Genomic DNA, 25952 nt, shown 5'->3' on the forward strand with positions numbered 1-25952 from the left:
AAGCATGCAGAGCAGGGCCAGGCACAGACCAAGTATGTGCTCAGTAAACGTGAAATACGTGACCCTCGTGTGGGGAGCTTTCTAAACAGCTTGTGAGTCAAAGAATAAAACCGTTTTAACTAAATGCTAACAAAAAATGCTAATATGAAGCAGTCAAAATAGTACATAAAAGGAAATTTATGGTCTTTAGACAATCTTATATTGAAAAAGAAGAAAGATGGAAAACTAAAGATTCAACTCAACAAGTCAAAAACTGATAAAAATAATAAATTCAAAGAAAGTAGAAGAAAGGAAATAACGATAGGTCATTTTTTATGTTATAAATATTATGAATTCAGTTTCAGAAATTCAAATTAGTATTCAGAAATCCATAATTCAGAAATTAACAGAATAGAAAACAAAGATAAGTAGTAATTCAGAAATTAATACCATAAAAAACAAAGATGATATAAGTAAGAGAGCTGGTCTCAGTTCCCAGGCCCTTCCTGAATAGGAATGGGGTTTATCCACCGTCTCTTCTGAGCTTTGAGAGTGGAGCCCATCCCTCAGGGGCCCCAGGAGAATGGATAAACCCTGAATGGAAGTCTCTAGTCTTCCAGCCCAAGGGCATGGCTGTGCTGTGCCCTGAGAGAGCCAGCCTCAGGCCTGTTCGCCTGATTTTAGTCTCTCGACTAGGGGGTTGTCTTTAAGCCATAACGTCCGCTGTAATAACTATAACGACATCACTAATAATCCTTTACCTCTGTTGAGCTGTTCGGAGTGCTCAAGCAAGACATGTGCTATTCCTGGTAGGAGTGAACCCAGCCATCTTGTCAGATCCCCAAACACCCTTTTAGGTAAGTAGGGAAGCTGTATGCTCATTTTACAGATGGGAAAAGTGAGGCTCTGTTTGAGGCTTCATTCCAGTGAGTGGGTGAGCCAGGACACGAATGCTTCAAAGGCCCTTCTTCACCCCCAAGATTCCTGTCCTTGAGACATCTCTTCTTCCTATCCCCGGGTTCCCTGAACAAGCCCCTCTCCCCTGCTTTCTTCACTTGGAGAGGAAGTTCGGCTGGCTGCCGTGAGCAGATAGCTCCTCTCTTGACCTGACAGCGAGCTTCTCGAGGTGGCGGGGTGGGGAATGCTCATAGGTGTCCTACCACGGGGCTGGGCTTGGATAAGGCCCTCAATCCTTGTTTGTTGATCTCGAATTTGATTGGGCAGGATTAGGCCTGTACCTATCAGAAAATATTCTGGGCTGTGCCAACCAGCACGATCAGACGGACGTGCTTGATGGGGAAACGCCGTCACATAGGGAATCCTCTGTGTCTGTGCTTACTGAGGCGGCCACGTGGTGCCTGGGCATATCGGGAGGCGCTGGGAACATAGGTCACACCGGTACAGCCTCCTTGTCGGATGGTGGGGCAGGAGAACTTTTTGTGTCCAAGTTGCATTGGTTTGAAGGTATAACTAGGTCCCTGGGCTCCTTTCCCCATAACTGGAGAATTTCCAAAGTCCTGTGGTCAACCTGATTGACCAGTGACTGACCAATCCTGAGAGGGGAGATAAAAACAGACACACAGCTTTATCCATGGACAAATCTCAGCACTTTATTCATCCCTTGGCGGGGAGAAGGGGGCATCGCCCCAATATAGTCAGCCAGTCAGGTGGGGTGGCTGATGTGTTGTCTCTCCAGATAGTATAATACATAGCACTGATTATGCAGAAACAGGAAGAGAAGCAATAAGTTAAAAGATGTATAAGTTATGAAAAAATAATATATATATATACTTTTTATATCTTGTATCCCCACTGAGGATTTGCTCCCTTGGAAACCAATAAATAGGCAGAGAAAAACAGCAATCAGCACCCTTTTGGGACTTGAGGGATGAGTGTATGTCTGAGTTCCCTCAAGCCTGAGAGTCATTGCCCTTCAGTGCCCCCCACAGGCCTGGAGGACCCTGAGACCTAGGAGGGGGCCAGAGCCTTGGGCCACCCTCTCCTGGAAAACAAGATGAATGAATCAAAACTGGGGCTAGAAGAGGAGGTGAGGCAAGGGGCAGGTAGGGAAGGAAGGTGGCTTATGGAGTGGCAGGCTGGAGCCCCCGAAGGTGAGAGCCAAGGGGAGGAAAGAGGAGCCCCAAATCTTCTTGTTGGATCGCTGCACAATCTCTCTTTGGTTGTTATCGGGGCCCTCCCGCCCGACCTCAAGGGCTCAGCAGCTCCCAGACCCGAGTGGAAAGTGCCTTCTTCATGACCCATCTACCCTCCCGCCCCGGTGGCACGGGGGGCGGGCATGGAGGGAGGAGGCGCGGAGGGGGGAGAAGGGAAGGAGCTCTAACCCACAGGTGTGGGTGCAGAGGAGGCGAGGGCCAGGCTGCTTGGCCCCATGCAGAGAACAGAGACGCCCAGGAGTGGGGTTCACGGGAAATGGGCCTGGGGTTTCATGGCAGGGGTGGGGCTAGGGGTCTCAAGGGCCTGGTGCACCGAAGCCAGGTTTCAGGCTGGGAAACACCTGGGTGGGAGGCAGAGAGCTCAGATCCCAGGCAAGGTGGTGAACCCCAGGATGGCAGGGAGGAGAAAGGAGGGTCCAGTTCTCCTGCCTGATCTCCGGTTGCCATGTGGCCTCCCCGCTTCCCACCTCCCCGCCAGGGGGTTCGTCACGGCAAGAATAACTTCTAGAGAAGGGGCTTGGGAGCTGGCTGGGCAGCCTGTCCACGTCTGACTGTGACCTGCTGGGAGGGACCCACAGGAGGAGGGAAGGGGCACAGGTGTCTGCGCTGATCTCAGAGGTCCGGGCTCAGGTCCCAAACACCCAGGGAGCCTCTTCCCCTCCCTTCCTGATACTGTCAGGTCTCCAGGGAGCCCAGGTGGTGCGGGAAAGCCCGGGGTCCTCAGCACCCAGCCTCCCCAGGAACTCCAGATGCGGAGGGTGCCCAGGCAGTCCCATCAGCCCCTGGTCCGTGGCTGGCCAGGGCTGGGGGAAAAAGGGCATCGCCTCGGTTCCGAGGCAGAGGCAAGGCAAGACCTGAGACGTGAGCTTAGGGCAAGGGTTGGGCAAAGGGTCAGGGGGACCTTGGTTCAGAGCCCTCTGTTGTGGGGAGGAGCGAGGAGGTACAGGAAAAACAGACGCCCGATCCCAGTTTACCCAGTCAGGAAAACCTCTGGCCAGAGGTTGGAAGGGTGGGACTGTGAGATATTGATGTGGAGCCCAGTGACTTTGAATAGCTGGTGACAGTCCTGTCGGATCCCTGGCAACCCACAGAAAGGCAGTCAGTATTTCCAACCCTCCTCTTCTTAGTTCAGGGTCAGGTTTGCCTTCCTTCCCGACCTAGAGGCTCCAAGCTGCTTTCTTGAGTCTAGCTTGTATTCCTCCCGCCGCAGGGGAATGACGTGGGGCTCCTGGGGTCCGGACAGCAGCCTCACTGTGAGAGCTCTGACTCCTGCGAGAGGAACTCTTCCGAGGTCTCGGTGATTTTGATCACAAGGTCTCCCCTGGTCTTCTTTTTCCAGGAGGGGGCTCTCGAGAGGCCATGCCTGGAGGCAGCTACAGGGAACATAAGGGGTGGGGCAGGGTACGGGCTGGAGGTTTGGGAGCCATTTAGTATGATGCCTTTAGGGCCACGATCCCCCCGCTGTCCACCTCCCACCATGGGTTCTTGGGCCAAGCGGGCTCACCAGTTCTAGAGCTGGACTGCATGGATCTGATCATAGTGGCTGAGGGCAAGTCCATCCTGGGGGAGGAGGAAATGGTGGGATGTGAAGGGAGCCTGTGGCTTAAGCTCCCCTGGGATTGGGGGCCTGGGGACTGGCATGAGGAGGGCGATTCTTAGCTGTCGCTCCCAGCTCCGGGCTGCCCTGTTGTGGGAGCCTGGCTAGCCAGCTTGTCCTCTCTGGGCTCTGCAGGAATGGCTGTGATTTACTGAGCACTAATTTGCGACAGGCGTTTGCTCGCAGGATCGTATTAATCCTCTGCACCACAGGCGCGCCATGCTTATGATGGGTCCATTTTCCAGATGGGAAAGCTGAGAATTTAATGAACCGGGCCGAGGTACCAGTCTGTTTCAGTGGCTGAGCCAGGATATGAATCCAGGCGTGCCAGGCTCATAGAATCATGCTGTGGGCGGGGAGGGGGTGGAGAGGGCCGGCCTCCTATGGGGCTGGTCCTACAGTCCTCCCGCGCTCCCAGCCCCACCCCGCTGGTCCAGCTCCTACCGGCTCTCCTCGCCCTCCACCAGCTTGCGGTAGGTGGCGATCTCCACGTCCAGGGCCAGCTTGGTGCTCATCAGCTCCTGGTAATCACGCAGCTGCCGCGCCATGTCCTGCTTGGCCTGCTGCAGGGCGGCCTCCAGCTGGGCCAGCTTAGCCTTGGCGTCCTGGAGGGTCAGCTCACCCTGGCTCTCGGCTGCCTTGATGTTCTCCTCCAGTGTCATGCACTGCAGCCAGGAGGACAGAGGGAAGGGGTCAGTGAGCAAAGGTGGGAGAGAGAGACCGGGCCAGGGCCAGGAGCCCACCTCTGTCCTTGGTGGGGGTGTGCATGGGGAGGGAGGACCTAGCACGGCATTCCTGAGCGTGGTAGTGGGTTGCCTTGCAGCAAGAGGGCATTCAGCTAGACCTAAGGAGACGCTTTCCCAAGGCCACCAAAGGGGGAAGCACAGCAGGCCCCCAGAGGAGCCTGTCTCAACTGTCCTTAAGGGATGACACTTCTCTGGCTGGAAGCTGGGGCTTAGGCCTCCCCTCCCTTCTCTCTGTGTAGCTGGTGGGAGGCCTGGAGGGAGGCAGTGGGCTCTGGGTGTATGTGGCTGGGCCCTCCAGCGTGCCAACAGCCCCGGCCAGTTTACAGAGCACTTCTATCTGCAAGGCTCATGTGATCTGCAGAGCCATCTTAGGAGGACGGATGAGGAAACTGCGGTCCAGGGATGCTAAGTGACTTGCCCAGGGTCACTCGGCCAGGGCTTGCTTGGACTCAGCATGTGTGACTGTGTGCGTGCGTGAGAGTGGGCGAGAGCGTGTGTCCTGCGCCCCTCCCTGCTCCACCCCCAGGTGGGCACTTCGGACACTCACGTGGCTCTTGGTGGAGAGGATCTGGGACCGGAGCTTCTGGATGTGCACTTTGAGGTCAGCGATCTCGCCGCGGCTTCTCTGGAGGCTGTTCCCAGCCTCGGCTGAGCAGGCAGCCCGCTCTTCCACCTGGAGGTGGTGGAGGAGGCGGCAGTGAGGGGCCGCTCAGTGTGTCCCCCCCGGCACCCTGGCCCCTGGCCTCTTCTTCTTCCTCACCCCCGCGCCACCTCCTCCTCTGTGGCCCACCACTGCCCCTCCTCCCCCCACCACATCCGTCTCTGGATGGCCTCTCCTGGCTGCCCTAGACTGAGCCCCACGGGCCGTGCCCACACCTGGCCTGGCATTGCTGGCTGGCAGCACAACGTGAGCCTCTGAAGAGTGCAGACTGTGGGCCTGCCCCGTCCCCATCACCCCTGGAGCCGGGCACAGCGCTGGGCTCTCACATTCTCCTTTCTGCCTGTGAACTCACTGCCGTGGGCTCCGTCCCCCCGTGTTTCCCCATTCCCCTCTCCCAGAGTCTCGTGAGCCCCGAACCTGGCTCTGGGAGTACGCCTTGCCCTCTTCCAGGCTGCGAGCCGCGACGGCGTCATACTGGGCCATCACCTCCTCCATGATGCCGCTCAGGTCAACGTGGCAGCGGCTGTCCATACTCACGGTCACCGACACATCCTTCACTTGGGCTGCCAGGTCCTTCAGCTCCTGGCGGGGCACAGACTTGGGGGCTCAGGGCTGGTAGGGGGGCACCAGACCCTCAGCCAGACATAGTCCCCATTATGCATTCATCCCCCGGGCGAGGGGAGGGCGCGCTCCTCCCTGTCTCCCGGGAGAGATGCTCAGAGGATAGATGCCTCCCTGCCCCGCCTCGCCAGCTTGGACTCTTGGGAAGCAGCTCTTGGCCCCCCCCCCCCCCCCCCCCCCCGCTCACTCACCTGTTGGTCTTCCTCTCTGTGAGGGCAGGGAGGGACCCTTGACTCCAGAGGCCCACCCTACAAGCCTTATCCCTCTTGTTTCCCCCCGTCTACACTGTTGTCCACTCCTAGGGCAGACCACCTTCCTCCTCTCCTGGCGGGGGAGGAAAGGGCCCAGGACCTGTGGGCCTGAGGGAATTCTACCATTGGGCAGCTTGGCCTCCCCTACCCCTGCCCTCCCAGGACGGGAACTCCCCGAGGGCCTGGATGAGCCGTTTTCCCCTCCAGGCCTCCATATCTGGCAGGGGAATGTCTCTGTTGAACACATGTTGGGATGGAAGCCCGTGAATGATGAGGGCAGGAGTAGACCAGAGGCTGACAGTCGAGCGTCCCCACTCCCCTGCCAGTGGCCAAGGCAGAGGTGACTCCAGGGTCGCCCTGGGGGCTCAGTGCCCCTCCCCATCTAGCTGATGGGCTTGCCCGGCCACAGCAGGATTTAGCCTCAACATCTTCTCTTCCCTCTGTCCTTTGGGATCCTGCTTTCCCCCTCTTCTCTGTCCTCTTCTCTGCCCAGAAAATGCTAGCCTATGTTCTCAGAGACCCCGGAAGCGTTAAAAGCTCCCATTTCCCTGGGGGCTCATGATAGCCCAGGCTGTGTGTGTGCTAAGGGCTCTCCAGGCATCCTCACATCTCCTCCTCATCAGGTTGGCACGATTGTTAGCCCCAGATTACAGAGAGGAAGGAGACTGCAGCGCACAGAGTTGATGGAAACAGCTGTGAGTGCAGGGCTGGACTCCAGAGCCTTTGCGGCTCCTGCTAAGCTCACATCGTGGGGTGGACACAGGCGCTGAAGCCCCAGATCTGCTTTCTGTCATGCCCCGCAGCCTGACAGCTTTCTGGCCTGAAGGTTCAGGGGTGTTTAGAAAGGCAGGTGGGGAGGGGTGTCTTTGTAGGGGCTGCAAGGTGTCACCTCCAGGGCCCTGGGCTGCTTTCCCTGGAGGTGCTGATTAACAACCTGGGCCCGTGTGGGGCCCGTGTGGGGAGGAGTGAGTGGGCATAAGCAGAGTGTCCGTGGCCAGCATCTTACAGACAGAGCGAGGTCGGGCAGCTGCGAGGCCTGCAGAGGAAGGCCGCCCCTCCCCTGTCTGCTCGCTGCCTGACCCCGCCCACTAGCATCTCTGGTGATCGGGACCGCCTCCTGGAAAAGGCAGCTTGGGCAGTGGCAGGAGCCTGTCTCCACCCTGGAGCCCGCGGGACTCTGGGCTCAGTGGCCAGCTGCCCTTTAGGGGGTTCCCTGATGGAGGGTTTTGGCCGATCTGCAGATGGACTTAACAGAGATCTCGGAGCAGAGGCAGCAGGAGGCCCCGACCCATGCCAGAATAAGGTTGACGGTGCCTACGGATTCATGCCCCAGCTCTGCTGCCTTGGGTCATCTTTGGAGACTGGCATCTCCCAGATGGAACGGACATCCCTGCCGGAGCTTGGCTGTGAACCGTTTCAGAGACATAGCTTGGGGCTCCCTCAGTCACCATGTTGTGTAGGTGGGTGGACTTGGGGTGTTTCAGACAAAGCTCTCCAGGGACACTTCCAGCCCGGGCCTAGGGTAGCGTTTGTTGTGGACGAGGAAAAGGCTAGGGCGCTTCAGAACACAGGGCGCCACCGGGGCAAAAGGATGGGAGAAACACAGTTGATGGGGCAGCCTCAGATCCTTTCTGGAAAGAGGCAGCGTAAGCATGAGCATGGTATACAGCAGCAGGAAGTGGAGGGCTTAGAGCATCTGCAGAACTGTTCAGACAGGCCAGCCCCTGCCGGGCTGCAGAGGGCGTAACAATGCTGACTTGTGTGGTGTGGGAGTGCCACCATGGGATGGGTACCTTCAAGTTGGCAAGAATTAAGCCGGGGTACAGTTCAGAGCTTCGCTTAGGAGCCAGAGTCTGAGGAGGCTGCCATGCGTATGACCACTCTCGTTGTGGTCCCCCAGGTCCAGGAAGATGGTGACTCTGAGGGGGTACCAGTACTGCTTGGTAAAATGCAGTGTTTAATGGCACTGGGGGACTTCCCCAGTGGTCCAGTGGTTAAGATTCCGCGCTTCCACTGCAGGGGGCACGGTTTCGATCCCTGCTTGGGGAACTAAGATCCTGTGTGCCTCGTGGTGCGGCCAAAAGAAAAGGGAACTGAGCTCTGAGTACCACCACATCTTATTACCTGAGCAACCCTGGCCAAGTCTGTAAACTTAGCCGGGCCTCAGTTTTCTCATTTGAAAAATGTGTATAATTATGGAACTGAACACAGCTAACATTTAACAAATACCATGTGTCAGACACTGTTCTAAGTGTTTTAGGACATATTAGCAAAATAAATCCTCTCAACAGGCCAGTGAGCTAGGTGCTATTGTTCTCCCCATTTTACAGATGGGGAAATTGAGGCATAGAGAAATAAAGGAACCTGCTCCAGTTCACATAATCGCCAAGCCAGGATTCAAATCCCAGCTGCTCTAAAGTTCGTGATTTCTTAATCTTTATCCCTACTTTATAGGGTTATTGGGAAGAGTAAATGAGATTACATCTGGAAAGCACTCAGCCTGGTGCCTGGAATGTAGTAGGTGCTCAATGAGAAACAGCTAAGGAAACTATTGTTGTGATTGGTAACGGTGATGGAGCCGGGAGGAGGTGTCCAGGGCCTGCAGCAACCTCCCGAGGCACCACGAAGGCAGGTGCCAAAGCAGCTTAGTCATGCCAGGTCCTCTGCAGGCATCAGCACCCTAGGAGGTGTGCCTGGGGGCAGGGGGTTGTCAGTGGATTCCGTAGCTAATCTCCCTGGAACCAGAGTGTGTGGGTGGGGCAGGTGGCATTCTGGCTGGATGCAGCCAGGCCCCAGTGCACTTGGGAGCTGGGGTGTACCCTGGAAGCTGAGGGGAGATGGGGGCCCCAGGGTCCTCTCACAGCCTGTATTCCCGGAGATGAGGAGTAAAGGGGTTGCCTGGGAGGCTGCAGTGTGTAGATGAGGCCTTGAGCAGCCTATGGCCATTGGCTTCTGGGAAAGGCCTTCCACAACTTATCCTGGGTGTGTGTGTGTTTTGGGGAGAGGGGAGGGCTCTTTCCTGGGACCCTGGGGAGGGCCTATATAGCCGTGCTTTTCTGGTGTCTGCTCCAAAGTTGAAACCAGAGAGTCTGGCCTCACCTGGAGCTACTCGCATCCCGCCATGTTTTCCTTCTACCTGAGCTGGCCACGGCTGGCACCTGCCTGTGCCTGGACCTGCTCTGTCTGATGCCGTAGCCACTAGCTCTCTGAGGTCACGAGCACTTGAAACGTGGCCAGTCAGAACTGAGATGAGCTGGACGTGTAAAATACAGACCAGGTTTTGAAGATTTAGAACAGGAAAAAGAATGTGAAATAGCCCATTCATTTTTTATATGGATTACATGTTGAATAATCATATTTTGGATATATTGGGCTAAATAGAATACATTAAAATTATTTTTTTCCGTTTCTTTGCTTTTTAAAACAATGTGGCTACTAGGAAACTTACAATTACCTATGTGGCTTGCATTATATTTCTACTAGGCGGTGCCAGCTTAGAGACCCGCTGGTGTGGGGAATCTTTTTAGCAATGGGTCAGTGTTGCCTTCTCAGCCTACAGAGGTGTGTGGAGAGAAACTCAAACCTCACGGCCTGATGTCAACCTGCCACCTCACTGCCTCCCAAAGCAATAATAACTGCTGTTATTATATATATTATATATAACATGTAATAATAATATATTATAAATATATTATGTTATAATATAATATATGATAGTATTTATAATATAATATAAATAATAATAAATGCACTTCTGCGTTCACTGTGGCCCTTTCTCCACAGCAGTCCTCCAGCAGCACAAGCCATACCTTTACCCCGTCTGTAGCACCCACGCTGGTCCCTACCATGGGCTGCCCATCACGCTTAGAATAAGGCCCACAGCCCATCCTGGGCCCCGGACCCTGCATGAGCTGGCCCTTGCCCTGCCTTAGCCACAGCTGCTGCTTTCTCTCCCTCCCAGGATCAAATCATTCCTGCCTCAGGTGCTTCACACGGCTCTTCCTTTGGCGGAAGCCACCTCAAGTCTCCGCTGAGCTGGATCTTCCTGGTTTGGGCCTTCACACGCTTGGGCCTCCTCTGAGATGCACCCCTGTCAACACTCGGACTCGGGGGCGGAAGCCTCCCTGCCCTCTTGCAGTAAGGCATCACCCTGTTTCTTTGCATATCAGCAACTTTTCACCCTCCAAAATGATCTTGTCCACATAGGTGCTTATTAGCCTGTCCCCTCTTAGCTAAATTGTGCCCTCCTGAGAGCAGGGAACTCGCCCGCCTGGCTCACTGCTGTGATATCAGCGCCTGGCATCTAGCGGGCCTGCCATAAACATTCGTTCAGTGAATGAACGGGTCTATCCCATCACAGTCCGTTGCGCCTGGGCACCCGCTCCCCACACCACTCGGTGGGCATTGGAGCGGCCTGCCTGCGAGGGCTGCCTCCCTGCTGTTGGCGAGGGTTGGGGTGTTCTCTCAGTTCTGCTGCCTCCCATGGCTGCAGGCGGGTCTCAGGCCCACGGAAGCCCCTCTCGGGCCTGAGCCGCCGGAGAGTAGCGAGGCCCACGTGCGGCCACGAGGCCCAGTCTCGTCTCCACAGGGCGAGCCCTGAAGCCGTGGTCAGCAGCCCTAGGGCATTTCAGCGGACCTTTCTGACTGCGGTGGCGACTTTGACCCCTGCTCTGCCCTGGGCTGCGTTGCCATAGCTTGGCGCCAGCGGTTTGCGGCGCACAGGCTGCTGCACCATCATCCCCAACGAGGGTCCTGCCTGCTTGTAGATGAACTGAAGCCTCGCCCCATCAGCCTCCTCACCCCTGAGACGGGGGATGTAGAGAGGAGAACACACGTCCCAAAGGATGCCCAGGAGGCAGAGTGGCGCTGAGGGGTGGAGTCCAGCGGCAGCGCTCATCTGCTGGCGGCACTGGCAGTGGGACAGGCCTTGCTGGGCCGCTGTTCCCCCAGGCTCAGCTGAGGACATATGAGAACGTGTCTGGAGGCTCCTCTGTCTACATTTACTGGGTCTCTGTTTTTGGCTGCCCCACGCAGCATGTGGGATCTTAGTTCCCCAGGGATCGAACCCATGCCCCCTGCAGTGGAAGTGCAGAGTCTTAACCACTGGACTGCCAGGGAAGTTCTTACTGCATCATTTCTGTCTGGCAGAAGCTAGTGTTGTCTGGGAACCAGAGGATCTGACTATAGGTCTTCCCTGCCTGACCCCAAAATGGAGGGGGGTGCACTGAAGGCCTATCACAGCTAGAACTGTGGGTGTCTGTAATTTAGGCTACGGGGATGAGAGAGAGGTTAGTTCAATTAGAACGGTTGTTCAAGGCCTCCTGGTTCCCTGCCTGAGGCCACCTCCTGACCCTCGATGTACCTGGTCCCCTGCATGCCCTCAGCGCTCCAGCACACATGAAAGCAGGGCTCTCCCTGAGAGAGGCTTTGTGGGAACCTGCCGCACTCCATGAAATAAGTGACGAGTGGACACGCTGGATTATTGACAGCAGCGTGCAAGGGGTTTAGAAAACTGTTACATCTGTGGCTGCCAACAGTGAGTGCCTGCTGAAGTTTCCACGACCCACTGGACACCTCTGCCTCCCCTGCATCCCTTACCCACGGCTCAGCGGGACCCTGGCCCCATCTTCTCACCTGCTCGTAGATGCTTTTCATCAGGACCACAAAGCTCTTCAGGCCTTTTAACTTGTTCTCTAGTCCTGTCCGTTGAAGACACTCTGCATCCAGGTCCTGGGAGTGGGAGCAGCTGTGAATGATGGGGGAGGGAACGGAGGGGTCCCAGGGCAGGGGTGGGGTAGGGGGAACTTTGCTTCCTGGGTGAGATGGGGGTGAGTCCCAGAGGAGACCTGGCTCAGAGCCTGGCAGAAGGAGAAGGGTGGGGACAGGTTCATGTCTCTCTGCCTGTGGTCCTGGGACTCAGCCTCTGGGGGCTTTGCTTGGGGATCCTGAGCAAAAGAGGGCAGAGTGTCCATGAGAAAGGAGCCCCCGGGGCAGGCTGGGGAGGCTACCTTCTTCAGCTGCGCAAAGGTGAACTCCATGTCCGTGCGCTTGGAGATCTCGTCCTCATACCTGGGAGGTGGGGAGGGAGGGAAGGGGGAGGCAGGGAGAGACAGAGAGAGAGAGAGGCGCTGCTCAGCTGGGTGTGGTGGGACTCGGCGAGGGTTTGTTTAACCCTCCTTGGGTGAGGCTCAGGGCCTCTGTAGCCCCATTTGGTGCCTTGTGCCGGTTAGGAAAACGTGGTCCCTTTCTTCAGGTGGATGCAGCCCCGCTCCTCCACGATACCCTAGTGCTGGCTCTGGGGCAGCAGGCAGCCCACTTCCCAGGCTCACTCCTTGATGAGCAGCCTTTCCTCTCCCAGCGGCATCTGCCCCTTCCTGGCTGTGCTTCACATTCACCTCCTCCAGGAAACCCCTCCTGATTGTGCAGCCCTTTCACCCTGACGTTTTGTTCCCTCATCGTTTTCCCATCTCCTCCCCGGAGAGTCTCAGTTTCAAACGAGCTGTCTTCGGTTGAGTCTGCTCTGAGCATCTGCCTCGCACGTTATCCTCTCCTAACTCTACCTGTCCCTGCAGCCCCACCCTTATCCCCACTGCTTTGCTAGACAGCAGGACACCAGGCCATCTTCCCCGCAGAGGGAGGACAGGAAGGGCATGGACTTTGCAGTCAGATGGGCCCCCGGTGTGTTTGGGGGCAGGTAACTCCACCCCCCGCTTGTCTTTCGCGGTATGCACGGGTGCATGTGCATGGGTGCATGCGTGTGTGCATGTGCATGGGTGCATGCGTGTGTGCGTGGGAGCTGAAGCCCACCAGCATTCCACAAAGGTGGGTTCCCTCTCTCCTCAGATGTGCCTCTTCCTTACTCAGTCCACCTCGTTTTCAGAACAAGAACGCTGTTGGATGGGGAGACGGGCTCCCTGGATCCTTGACCTTACATTCTTGGCCCCCGGGGTTGGTGTCGGCCAGCTGCACGCTTCCCACCTGCAGCCCTGCCTGCCCCAGCGGATGTGGGGATCCTGTGGCTTCCTGTTTTCTCCCCTCCTCTTCAGGGAATGCCTGAATCACTGGCAGCTCTAATTACAGCCACCCGCCTGCCCCAGTCCCTGACCCCACAGATGGGGTAGCGTCACCCATCGCCCACGTCGACTAGCTGGACCTGCCATCCCCTAGGCCTTCTTTTCCCCCAGCCTCCCTGAGGGACTCAGGGGAGCAGGCCCCAGGGGGTGAGAGCCCATGGGGCACTTGGGCCTCTGGAACTCAGTGTGCTGAGGGCCTGCACTCTCCCCGGTCACTACCTCGGCTTCGGAGAGTTTGGAGGGACTCTGAGAGTATGGGTCATGGGGGCAGGGTGGTGGGGAGGGCCAGAGAGACTGGTCTGCAATCTGGGGCCTGCCAGGGCAAACAAAATGCCCAAGAAGCTTTACTTGCACCCCCTCCTGTGACCCTCAGAGCTGCTAGCCAGGGATGGCCTATTGGTCCCATTTCACAGATGAGGAAATCGAGGCACAGAGAGGGGCTTGGAGGCTCGTGCAGCAGGCTGGTTAAGCATGGGGCTCCAGAGCCAGACTATTTGGGTTCAATTCCTCACTGCCTTGCTAACTAGCTGTGTGACCTTGGACAGGCTGCTTCTGTGTGCCTTTGTCATGATGATGTTGATGTTGCGCGTATTAAATAAGTTCATACATAAAGTGTTCACAACGGTGCGTGGCACCCACTAAAGCGACTGCTATTATTATTACCCAAGCTCCCTCCTCTCCAACACCAGACCCCGGCCCTCAGCCCCTCTGTCTCAGCATTTCCAGAAAGAAACCACGGGAACCCTCATTGCAGGCGAGGGAGGGGGCAGTTCTCTGCACATCCTTCACAAATCTGACTTGAAGAGGCTTCCCTCTGGAATCTGGGGGCCTCCTGAGCTGGGGACAGGGGTCTGGGGAGCCCCAAGCTGAGCAGCTCCCACTGACTGGCCTTCCCCACGCACGCCCTGTGTCCAGCCTCTCCCCTCCCCCCACCCCTCTTCTCTGGAGAGCAGAGTTCTGCCAGCCTGGGTGCAGGACCTTGGGGAGAACTGTCCAGTGGGGAGCCCTCCGAGGTGCCAAACCTCCTTTTTACCCCTCACTGCCCTTCCCAGCCTTCTGTGCAGCCTTCCAGCCCCCTTCTCGTTGACTCCACTGCATTTCAATTCCAGTTCACCCCCTCAAACAGATGCTCTTGTGCACCAGACAGCTTACAAAATCGTATGCGACATTCCTGAGTCACTTGCTGTGTGGGCTTGGGCAAGTTGCTTCCCCTTGCTGGGCCTCTGCTTCATCCTTAGTAAATAGAGGGGTTAGCTAGCTGATCCTTGGGGTCCCTGCTACATCAAAGCTTTCGGAAGTCTCCATTCCCATAGAGGCTTACGTGATGCCATGTCCCCCTATTCACCACCAATCCCTTGCCAGTCTGTCAGCCACCGGCTCCCGAAACCATTCTTAGCCCTTTTCAGCTCGTCACACCCATACCTCCCCCCACCAAACTTGTTTATTTCTAGGAGTGAAGCTGATCTCATCGGCCTTGTAGGCTCAAGGCACACCCCTCCCTGTCAGGGCTTGGTCTGGCGCCTCCTGGCTCCTGGGGGCCCCGGGCTTTGCACAGCCAGGCTGCAGCTTCTGTGGCTCTGGCCCGCAGACCCAGAAACCCTCCAGCCTTACCTCCCCCAACTCAGGTGTGTTCCCTACCCAGAGAGGGGAAGAGAGGCCCTGAGCCTAAATAGTAAAACCAGGCAGCAGGCCAAACGAGGGGGTCTGAGCCAGATTAAGACAACAGGTAGTGTTTGTACAGAATTTCCAGTTACAAAGGGCCTCTGTGGATGTGATCTTGCTGCTCTCACGGGAGCGGCTTCCCCCGGGAGCTTGTGAGGTTAGGGATGGGACTTAGTATGCACGGCCACGTGACTGAGGACAAGCCCCCGCCCTCTCTGGGCCTCTGTTTCCTTCCCCATAAAAGGAGGATCCAAGTTGCCATCCAGCTCTGCCATCCTCTGCTCCTTTGAGGGCCAAAGACCTGCTCGGTATCAGTGAAATGAGTCGTGGGCTCTGGTGCGCCAATATGATTTGCCTCGTCACCGTCAGAATGGGCAATCAGATTCCCTGTGTGTTTCCCTAGGACCTGGGAGGGCAGGGCTCGGGGGAAAGGTGGCCCCCAGGTCAGAAAGGGGCCCAGCCTCGAGGACCAGCCCAGGCCAGGGCTGTAGATCATGCCAGTTGGCTGGGAAGTCCCAGCCAGATCCACAGATGAGGAAACTGAGGTCCCCAGAGAGGGGAGAGCTCTCTGTGTGACCCTCCCCTCTGCATGTGGTCTGAGCAGGGGAGGCCATGCGGAGAGGCGGTGGGCAAAAGCCCAGCCAGGTCCCTGGACTCCTGACAGGCTGCCTCCACCCTCTGACTCTGGAGGCTTTGGGCCTCGCCTCAGATCCCTGGCCGGGGGTCCGGCCCAAGCCCTGCCGGAGGAGGGTGCGGGCTCAACCGCACCCTGTCCTCCCCTCACCCTGGCCGGGGGCCTCCTTGCAAGGAGACCGGCCTCTCTGCTCTGCCCAGCCTCCTTGTCCTTGAAGCCGTGGCCGTTGTCCGGTCAGAAAGGGTCACCTGTCCTCTGAGCTACCAGGGTAACTGGTCTGCTTTTCTAGACTGGCTGAATCAGCTCAGCAAGCCCGAGTCAAGGACCGCTGTGTGCTGGGCACTCAGCCTTTTAGGGGTCAGAAAAGGGGCCGTTTATCAGCCCCGGGCACCACGCTGAACTCTCGACTTCCTCCTCACACCAGCCTTGCCTTGGCGTCAACCATCACCGTTCCCCCTCCACACGGGAGGAGACTGGGGTTCACGTGTGAGGCGACTTGCCCGAGGTCACAGAGCTAATGAGGGGTGTGGGCAGGGAGTAACCCCCTCCCACAGGACATAGTCATGCCCAAGCCTGGGCCCTTAACCACTGGGCCATACTGCTTGCCAGCCGCTTGTCCCCCTGTCTGTGTGTCCCATTAGGTGACAAAAGCATCCTGAAGGCTGGGGCTGTTCTCCTCATCTCTCTCTAGATCCCAAGTCCACTATTGAGGTCAGGCACACATTACCTCTAGGGGACTGTTTCCTTGTGCAAACAGACCCCATCATCTCTGCTCCTTGCCAGCCCAAGAGAGGTCAACATCCCAGGCTACGTTCAAAGCAGGGGCCCATCTGTTGCTCTAGCTAGTGACACAACTTCCCATTGCCAGAGGGTCGTGCGGCCGAGAGCCAGTGTGTTTATGGGCACGATGGGGATGCGAGCTGTGACAGTGCCCAGGGGCCAGCAAGCACAGGGCTTGGCCGTCAGCCAGCATGAGACTGGCTTCGTCGTAAGGGTCACTATTTGGGGGGTCACTTAGCTTCACTGTCACATCCTCCCAGTATTTATAGAGTACCGCCAGCACCTTGCAGGTCTTGAATAAGTAAGTGTGGACTAAAGAATTGTTTTCTAAAGAAGTTTCCTCTTTTTCTGGCCTGGGCTCCCAGACCCACCTGAGCGCAGCTTGGTCCCCAGCCTCAGTCCCGGCCCACATGCCCATAGGGCGCCCCTACCTGATCTGAAACGCCTTCACCGTCTCAAGCTCCTGCCGCAGTTTGGTCTCAAGCTGGCCCCCTTCCTGGTTCACTTCGCGCAGTTTCTCCCGCAGTCGGCCCTGGTGCTCCTCGTAGAGGTGTCCAAGGTCAAAGGCTGCCGAGTCCCAGCTCTGCAGGAAGCGCCATCGGGTTTCCAGCAGCTGGTTGCGATGCTCCAGGGCTCGCACCTGGGAGAGCGGAAGGGCTGCCGTGAGAGGGCCAGGTGCGGCCCAGCCAGCCCACGCCCCTTCCGGGGGCCTCCATGCGAAGTGGCAGCTCATCTGTCCGGAGCACACCCGCGGAGCACACCCACCCCGGGCCCTCACTCAGAGCCTTCAGGTGGCATCTCCAATTACTGATTGTTCAAACTGCAGATGGTGAAATAAGGATGGAATCTGAGAATCCCAGGGAGGTGGAGACGATTAGCGAAGGTTTCCTACGGGAGGGCCGGGGCCAAGGAGATGAGGGAAGGGGGCCTAAGCTGTGAACTGCCCACATGTGACAGGCTCTCCAGGCCTGCCTGGGGCTTGGGTGGGAGACCCCACGGAACGTGGGGTGTCAGAGGCCTGTCTGCCGCCCACCTCGGCAAGCCCGGTCTCATCTTGCCTCGGAAACTCAGCAGGGTAGGGCCTGGTTAGTTCTTAAATGCTAATCCTCCCGACAACCCTGGACTTGTAGCCCCTCCAAGCCTCAGTTTCCCCAGCTAGAAGTCAGGGATGATGTCACCTGCCCTGCCCACCTGCAGAGAGAGGAACCCGGGGATGTGCTTTGAGGCAGCAAATAGCAAACTCTGCTCTAGCTCCCACTGTGCATCGGGCCTTTTCCTGCGTGCTGGACATCTTTAACGCACTAAACCCCCAAACAACCCGACGGGGTAGGTGTTATTTTCAGCTGCACTTTACAGACAACGGAACAGGGTACAGGGAGGTGAAGTAGCTCGCCCAAGGCCACACAATTAGCAAGTGGCAGGGCCAGGTGCGGAATCCAGGCAGTTTGGGTTTAGAATGTTTGAACCGCAGCAGCATAGGCCTCCAGTTGGCTGCAAGGTCTCTGCAGGCCCTGGGACCAAGCTGCCCTTGCTGGGCTGGCTTCTGCCTCTAGTTAGGGCCTGTCTTGCCTTGAGAACAGAGACTGGGAGGGCTCTGGGCCCAGGGCTCCTTTCAAACCCTGCGTCCTCTTCACACTCTCCTGCTCAGACTTCTGCAGGAGCTCCTACAGCTCCCACCCCAGCCACCGGCAGATTGGCAGGGATCCTCTTGAGTCCTCTCCTTCCCTCCACCCAGTTCAGCCCAGCGCAGCCTGGGGGCTCCCCCTGCCTCTTCCCCACCCCGCCTGTCCTCTCCAGGCCCGACCTTTCTCGGGCACTCACTCTCCTTCCCACCATCCCAGCCCCTCCTCCACGTGCTCCCAGCCGCCTCCCCTCTTCCCTCCAGTATTTGGCCCTCGTTTGTCCTGATCCACCACGCACCCTATCAGACTGAGAGCCATCTGCTTGCCTCTTGGGGTCCCTAGCCCATCAGAGCCCGGGATGCGGGTAAGCCACCGAGGCGAGACGGGTGGCTGGGGCTAGGCGCCTGGACAGTGCAGGCTGTTGTTGTCATGAGGATGTTGTGACAACGAGCCTGGTGAGGTTCCCTATGACCACAGGCAAGTAGCTGGACCTCCTCCCGTCCACGGCTGGCGTCAGCTCCCAGAATCACATCCTGAAAAGCCAGAACCACAGCCAGGAGCCTTTTGGATCAGCGGGTCTATACCCTTCATATACAGAGGAGGAGATAGGGGCCCAGGGCAGTCAGGTCACGTGTCCAGGGTGTCCACAGCAACTCGGTGGCCAAGCTGCACACACAGGCCCATCTGACGGCAGCTGCTGCGCTGGACATTCATGGTCCTCTTCCTCCTGAATTTGGGTGCCAGGTGGGCTCGCCTCTCTTTCTGTCCTGCCCACGTTCCCGGGTTTCCCTGAGATACTCTGCTGCTCTGCGGAAGGCCCCTTTGACCCTTGCAGCAGACAACACCAGCGGGAACACTGGACAATGGCATTTGTGGGCTGTCATTCCCCTCCTTAACTCCCCCTGGGACTGGTAAATTCTGCTTGAAGCTGACTTTAAGCCTACAGTTTGATGTCATCGCCATCAAACAGGTTCAGTAGGGATGCAGTCGAGAGAGTTTCTGTCCTCCTTGTGTGTGTGAGGGATTGCTGGGTGGGGGTGAGGGCAGGTTTCTGCTCACTCCACCTTCCCTGTGTTTTGACAAGTAAGAGCCCCATGTTTATACTGGGGGTGGGGTGGGAGGAGAGATGTGAGGCTCCTTCCTCCACCCATAAGCAACCCAAAAGCCCTTTAGACCAGGAAGTCCTTCCCTTAGTCTAACCTCGATCCCCTATGCTTTAGTACTTGCCTGCTGGGAGACGGGGTGCATTTGGCCAGCCAGTCCAAGGGCACTTTTGCCTCTGGGGGATCCCGGGAAGCCCCCTCTCCCTGCTGCCCTTGGGGGAGTTGCTTGTTGTCTCAGTGGGTGGGGATGGAAACTCATCCCCCACCCAGAACCTCCCCTGCAGAAGGGCTCCTCCCTCTCTCGGAACAAAGGCCTTGGGAGGGCAGGAAATCCTGGCACCCTGTGAGGTGCAGGGTTAACTGCTTCCAACCTGTCAAGGCTGCCGAGCACCCCCCTCTCATTCCCCTTCCTCCCCGTCCTGGCTGACCCCTGCCCTTAGATCACAGGCGGCAGCTCTAGAGGAGCGTCAGAGAGCAAGCCCCTGGTCTACCTGCTTCCCATTTTACAGATGAAGGAACAGGCTCAGAAGCACAGAACTCACTGCGACCCAACTCCAGGGTCCCGGGCCGCCCTGTTGAAAAGCAGGCCCAGATGAGGGTGAGGAGAGATGTGCTTTCTGTGGAGGGAGTTGAGCAGCCTGGGCTGGGCTGGGACCCCCCTCTGAGGAGGGGGGGGACTGACTGCCTGGGAGGCTTCACGTCCCCAGCCCATGGCCCACAGTCCGTGCACATGAGCGTTCGGAGCGATGCCTCTGGGGCTTGCAGGTCCTATTCCTCAGGTGGGGGTGGTGTCACATCCTCTGCCTCCAGCCAGAACTTGGCTTTGCCTAAGGAGCCTCAGGGTCTCTTCGTCAGGAAGGGCTGGTTTGTGCCTTCCCTCGTGCAGGTGCCCAATGGCTCTGGTGACTTCCAGAGGCCACACACACCAAGGGAAGACCCTGTGCCCGACTCTCTGTCCCCAGCCATTTTAACACCCCTCTGGGATTCCCCCTCTATAGCCTCCTTGGGCGCCACTGGTAGAGTCCTCCCTCTTGTCCCACCTCCATCCCCTCTGGTGTCTGCGTGTGAGGGTGAGAGGGCCCAGCCAGCAGCCTCTGCTGGATGTTGGCATTGCCCTCTCCCTTCCTCCCTCGGCCTCCCCTACTTCATGGCTGCAGCTGTACCAGTCCTTCCACTGGCATGAGCTCAGGGCTACCCTCAGAGCAGGAGCAGAGCAGGGAAGTGGAGTCTGAAGCACAGAGAGGGTAAGTGCCTTGCCCAAGGAAACACAGCCTCCAAGTGGAAGAATTAGCATCGCTCCAGGGCCCCTTGGTGGACTCCTGGGGGTCTCCCCGCCGACCCTCTCCCTCTTCCTCCTCTTCCTCAGTGCTCTCTGATTTCTCTCGGTGCCTCAGAGGGCCCAGAAGGGGATGTGGAGCTGGAGGGTGGCCCTGCCTGTCTCTTCTCTTTGCCTAGAGCCCACCCCTCCACTGGTGATGGCATCTCACCCCCTGGCTCATGCATCTCTATCCAGCCCCATGCTGCACGCCTACCCACGAAGCTCCCGCCCCCCTCCCTCCATCAGGGCCCTTCCTTCCCTCTTACCAGGCTCCCTTCTGCCTGGAAGGGACTAAATGGGTTCAGGAGTTCCCTGGGCCGGGCCCATTTATGGTATTTTTAATATAACAAACAGAATGCACCTGGTACGTGGTAAGGGCTTTATAAATGCTTTTCAAAAATGATCCCGTTTGACAAGCTCATTACACCGATGTGTAATGAGGCACAGAGAGGCTAAATAATTTGCCTGAGGTTATGCGGCCAGTCAGAGGTGAGGCCAGGATGCAAACCCAGCAACGCGACTCCAGGTTTCACGTTCTTAGCATCTGCTTGCTTCCCCTTGGGCCCTCACGGTCTTTACAAGGAGGGATTCGAGCTAATAACAGACCTTCTCCATAGAGTTGGTGGATCGGCTGGGACTCCTTGGGCAGAGCCCCAGCAATCAGCTTCCCCAAGGGGCTGGCACCCCGGCTGCCTGCCTCCCACCCTGAAGAGCACCCTCCTCAAGGCCAAGTCTTGAACTGCGGATTGGGAAGCTCCAGTTCTTCTGAAGATCTTAGAGGGCATCGCCCTGGCCCTGGGAACAGAACCCAGACCCCTCGGGCCCCTCCCTGTGCCTACACACCCCTCCTGTCCCCATGGCGGAGAGGCACAGGGTGATATCAGCCCTGGCGTCCAGGGAGAAAGCCACCCATCCGCGCCGAATTACAAATTACGTAGCTCATGAAACATTCCTTTTGAGGGATTAAGCTGTATTTGGAGAGGAGGTGGCCCTGCAGGGACCTGCCTTCCCAGGGCAGCGGGCTCTTCTCCTAGGCTCTGGTTGTCCTCCAGTTGTCACTTTCCCTCCACACCCCTACCCCAGGCACCCCAGGTGTGGGTGCAGGAATGCTGGTCTGGACGCATGAATGCGGGAGAGGGGGCCGGGGAGAAATGACTCCCACCTCGGAGGCTACTGGCTTCGTGTCTCACAGACCTGAGTTCAAGTCCAGACCGTACCCTTGCTGGTTGTGTGACCTTGGGCAAGGTACTTCACCCCTGGGCTGCTCTGTCTACACAGGAGGGGAACTAGCCACTGTGGAGCGCCGGGTGGTGTGGGCAGAGCACAAGCCGGTGCTCCAGAAGTTACTTTCTTCCCTCTTCCCCTCTCTGTGAGTGCCCACCTAGGGGAAGTACAGAGGGACACAGGCTGGGAGAGCAAGGGGAAGAGAGGGACCCAGCCAGGGGCAGAAGGATGAGGGGTGGGGGGCAAGAAAGTTGAGTTTTCCTTATCTGTAAAATGGGCATGAAAATGACTTCTTTCCTAAGGTTGAGGGAAATTGAGATAAATATGTAAAGTACCCAGCACAGTTCCTGGCACATGGTGAGCTGTTAATGGTCAGTAGCTGTTACCATCTGACTACCATTCTCGGGCAGGGCAGCAGGGAGCAGAGCTGGGAGGGCTGGTTAGGGGAGGTCCTTGGAGGAGGTGAGTGAGGACCGGCTTTGGGAGGTAGACAGGACTTCCTTGGAGCCCTTGAAGCCCTTGCCCTGGGCCGGAGATGGACACCAGTGCCCAGACCGGCATGCTGGCCATGGCAGTGGGGTCCAGGAAGTGGGGTGCCAGGGACTCAATCCCTCTGCTCAGGTGGGTGCAGGGAGGACCGGCTGGCCACCTGTTTCTGACTCGCAGCGTCCATCCCTTGCATTCCTATCTCCTGACAAGCCACAGCTGCAGCCCCATTCTGCAGCCTCCTTCTGGCCTCCCCACATGTGCTGCCCGCCCCCCGCCCCCAGCCCTTGCCGGTGTTTCTGACCCTGGGAAGCTGAACAGAGCCAGCAGCGTGGACGGGAAGGTGGGCCCTGTCCCTCTGCCTTGGAGTCGGACTGCATGCAGCCCAGGCCCCCATCGGCCATCCTTATGAGGGGGCATCCTCTTGGCCACACTCAGAGCCCCTCCCTAGTCCACGCCTGGGAGGGAGGGTGAGCCCAGGCCATGCAGCACATTATTTTCCTGACACCCCTCAGAGGCCATTCCGGGGTCCCTCTCTCCCCCACATCAGGGTGGCGCAGGCACTCCCCTCCCCATCTCTCCGCTCAGAGCCTGCGGAGTTAGCAGTGCCGACTTCCCATTGGCTGGGGGCGGGCGTGGGACATGATGCTTGGGAGGTACAGAGCTCAGCCTCCTGCCCAGGGCTTAGTTTTGAGACGGCCCCTCCACACCTTTGCTCACCTTGCCGATCAGGGAGGCAAACTTATCATTGAGGACCTTCATTTCCTCCTTCTTCTGGCTCTCCTGCTGCTGGGTGGCTGGGTCCACCTTGAGGTCCAGAGGTACTAGCAGGCTGGGGTTCACGGTCACCCTGGGGATTGTGCTAGCTGTCAGGCAGCCTGTGAGGCTGCTGGAGCTGAAGCCCGGCTCGGGGGCCCTGTAATTGCTCCATCCGGAGGTGCCAGGCCAGGGCTCGCTCGCCTGGGTCACCTCACAGCTGTTGAGGTTACCGAAGCCGACGACGCAGGAGCGGCAGGCCATTGCAGGTCCCGGGACCCGGAGCGGGCAGGGCGCAGTGAGGGGCGAGCAAGCCTTGAGGGGTGGCGGCAGCTGGCTCCGGTCGCAGGCAGGGCAGGCTGGGGACTGAGGAGCAGACACCTGTCACACAGTGCTCATTAGCTCCTCGAAGGCGTGACGCCTCTCAGCCCGACCAACCTGTTAGATGATGTGGTTCCTGCCCCTCCCCCGGCACCATGGGCCCATCTCCTCCCGGGGCAGGGATCTGCCTTGCTGAGGGGGACTGTTCATAGGCCTCCCAACCAAGCCAGGCCTGGCTCCAGGGGAGAGGGACATAGCTGGGCTGGCTGGCTGGGTGGGTGTCGGGTGGTAGCCAGAGGAAAGGCAGCTTCAACGAAGAAGGAGAGAGAGCGAGAGAGAGAGAGCGCGCTATGCCTCTCACCGAAGACCTCACTGCATACCTGAAGGCTGACGTATCTAGGCTTACATATTTCTGGAAAAGATGAGGCAAGCGCAGGCCCTGGGCTCCTGAGTGTAGGGCAGCTGTCCTGGGCACCGTGCCAGGCTGGCATTGGAAAACCACACCTTGACTGTTTATTTTCTACATGCGCAAGAGTCTCCCCTGCTTATCTTCTCCTCTTCCTTTCTTCCTTCTGCTCTCCCTCCTTCCTGCCTTTGATCTATTATTTATTGAGTACCTACTGTGTGCCTTCCACCATCTGAGGGGCTGGAGAGGAAATAGATGGTCGAGGTCAAGAGCCTGTGGCTTTGGACAAGGGAGACTTGGTTCAAGACTCAGCATGGGGAATTCCCTGGTGGTGCAGTGGGTGAGACTCCGCGCTCCCAATGCAGGGGGCCCAGGCCAGGGAACTAGATCCCACACGCATGCCGCAACTAAGAGTTCGCATCCCACATCGAAGGAGACTGCCTGCCGCAACTAAGACCCTGCGTGACCAGATAAACAAACAAACAAATAAATTAAAAAGTCATCCCTGCCCAAACCTAAAAAAACAATTTCATCTTAAATATGAAGTGTAAGTAGAAAACACACTGATTTGCTCCTGCAGAGCCTCTGATGGAGTGGCAGAGGGTTCGGCCAGCCCAGGGCACTCCCTCCTGCCTTCCTGAAGTTCCGGAGACACCGCTCTTCCACTTCCAGGCACTTTCCAGCTCTCCCAGGCCTGTCTCTTCCTTCCTCCCTGGCCTGATGTCCCAGGGCTCTCTTGCCCTGGCTGGATGGCTCTGTGTGCCCTCCCTGGACCTGGTGCACCGCCCTAGGTGGTGGGGCTACAGCAGAGAGAGGAGCGTGCCTGGGAGAGACTCCTGTGGTCACAGGGGTGGAGAGATCTCTGGGACTGGAGGGGGAGACAGGCTGGAGATGGGAGCTCCTGCCTGGGTCACATCGCCCCTTCCAGGCCTCCTGCCTCCCAGGCTAGACCTCCGTCCTACACAGTGGGCATTTCTGGCTCCACTGGGGCACAGGAATCTTCCCCGAGGGCACGAGCCTATCCTGAGGCTGGATCCCAGGCTCTGATGCTGGGGGTGGGCTGCTGAGACACTTCTGGGTGATGGGGTCACTGCAGGGGTGTCTGTGCAGTCTTTCTGGGGTAAGTTTGGGTACCTGGGCAGTCTCCCAACCCCTCCTGACATGTGCTTCCCCTCCCCCATGCAGCGCCCACCTGCCTCCCTGACCTGGTATCTGAATAACACGCGATGGAACTCAGCACCCTGCCCGCCCCAACCCTGACTACCCCCGTGTGCTCTGCGGGGAGTGGGGAGGGCAGACAAAGGCATATGGGCCCTGCTGGTGCCAAGATAGCAGCAGACATGTCATGTATGTCCCCAGTGCTTTACATGGATTAGCTCCTCAAATCCTCACGACACTCGTCCTTCGCAGACGCTTTAATTCTCACCAGTCCCTGTTTACAGAGGGGGAAGCTGAGGCTCGGAGGGGTTGAGCGTCTGGTCTATTGATAGCAATTTATAAGTAATGGATTTGAACCCAGACAGTTGGAATTATGAGTCCTTCCTCTTGTCTTGGCCTCTAAGCCAGGTGACTCCTGGAAAGGGCAGTGAGACAGAAAAGGAAGCTGTCTTCTTACATCTGGGGCTCGATTCCGCCTAACTGTCTTTAAGCTGGATGCTCAGTTCTCCAGAGACCTTTGGATAACTCAAGTCTGCTGTTCCTCGCTGACCTCCGTCAGCCCCTGTGTTTTGACAAGTCACAGTCCCTGGCTTCGAGGCTGGCCCTGCAGGGCGGTCTCTGGGGCCCGAACACTGGGCAGCCTTCCTTGCGGGTGGCCTGGCTTCTTGGAGGCACGGAGGGCACGCTGACCTGGGACGCTGCGTGTGGGGAGGGGGATGTGGTCCCACCTGCTGCTTCCTCTCTGGCCCAGAAGTCTTCCTTGGGTGCAGTCACAGAGGTGTCTTTGGCTGTCACAGCTCTGGCTCCTGAACAGGAAGTGCAGCAAAAAAGCCCCAAACATAACTCCACGGAAGCACCCAGACCCCCCTTCCTCCCCTTCTCCTTCCCTACCCTAGCTTCACGCATGCCTCCCTCCACCCCTGAGTTAACATCCTGGGGGGTCCACTGTACAGGCCCCTGACTTTGCACCCTAACCGAGGACCTGACATAAACCCTCTCCTGGCCTCGATATGAGCCCAAACTTCCTAGGGGTTCAGGCCCCCAGGGGGCAGGAAGCCTGGCAGGGGTTAGGAGAGGGAAGGTGGAGGGTGGGCGAAAATTTCAGTCTCTCTGGGGTATGTTTGGGGACCTGGGCAGTCTCCCAACCCCTACTGGATCTACTCACAGACAAACCTTGGGGCTTCTGGTGGGACATGAGCTCGGGTGAGCCCAGCTGGAGACAGCGTCTTGTGCCCCTTAGGGATACTGGAGCCCTGTCCTGCTTGATCCTTACAAGTCCAGGGACAGAAATCTCCATCCCTCACCTTCCACTGCGAGTCCGCCTCCTTTGCCCCTGGTCCCCTGTCACTGGCGACAGGAGGCAAAATCCTGATCATCCAG

The 25952-nt window shown here is 57.7% G+C and overlaps 1 protein-coding gene across 3 annotated transcripts; it reads right to left on the reverse strand.

The window, feature by feature from the left end:
• Window positions 1-1563: 1563 nt before the first annotated feature.
• Window positions 1564-23349, reverse strand: KRT80 (keratin 80). 3 transcript variants are annotated; one of them, XM_067696644.1, is made up of 9 exons: window positions 22652-23349; window positions 16610-16818; window positions 12038-12098; window positions 11664-11759; window positions 5575-5739; window positions 5044-5169; window positions 4195-4415; window positions 3658-3713; window positions 1564-3526 (listed from the first exon to the last, which is right to left on the reverse strand). In XM_067696644.1, exons 1-9 carry the CDS (start codon window positions 22949-22951, stop codon window positions 3402-3404), a joined length of 1359 nt encoding a protein of 452 aa, XP_067552745.1. In that variant the 5' UTR covers window positions 22952-23349; the 3' UTR covers window positions 1564-3401. The 3 variants fall into 3 exon arrangements, with proteins under 3 accessions (XP_067552745.1, XP_067552743.1, XP_067552744.1); XM_067696643.1 differs by having other exon boundaries at window positions 3405-3561; XM_067696642.1 differs by lacking the exon at window positions 3658-3713 and having other exon boundaries at window positions 1564-3561.
• Between the last annotated feature and the right edge of the window lie 2603 nt (window positions 23350-25952).

Source organism: Pseudorca crassidens, chromosome 11, assembly GCF_039906515.1.
Source record: "Pseudorca crassidens isolate mPseCra1 chromosome 11, mPseCra1.hap1, whole genome shotgun sequence".
Taxonomy (NCBI): domain Eukaryota; kingdom Metazoa; phylum Chordata; class Mammalia; order Artiodactyla; family Delphinidae; genus Pseudorca; species Pseudorca crassidens.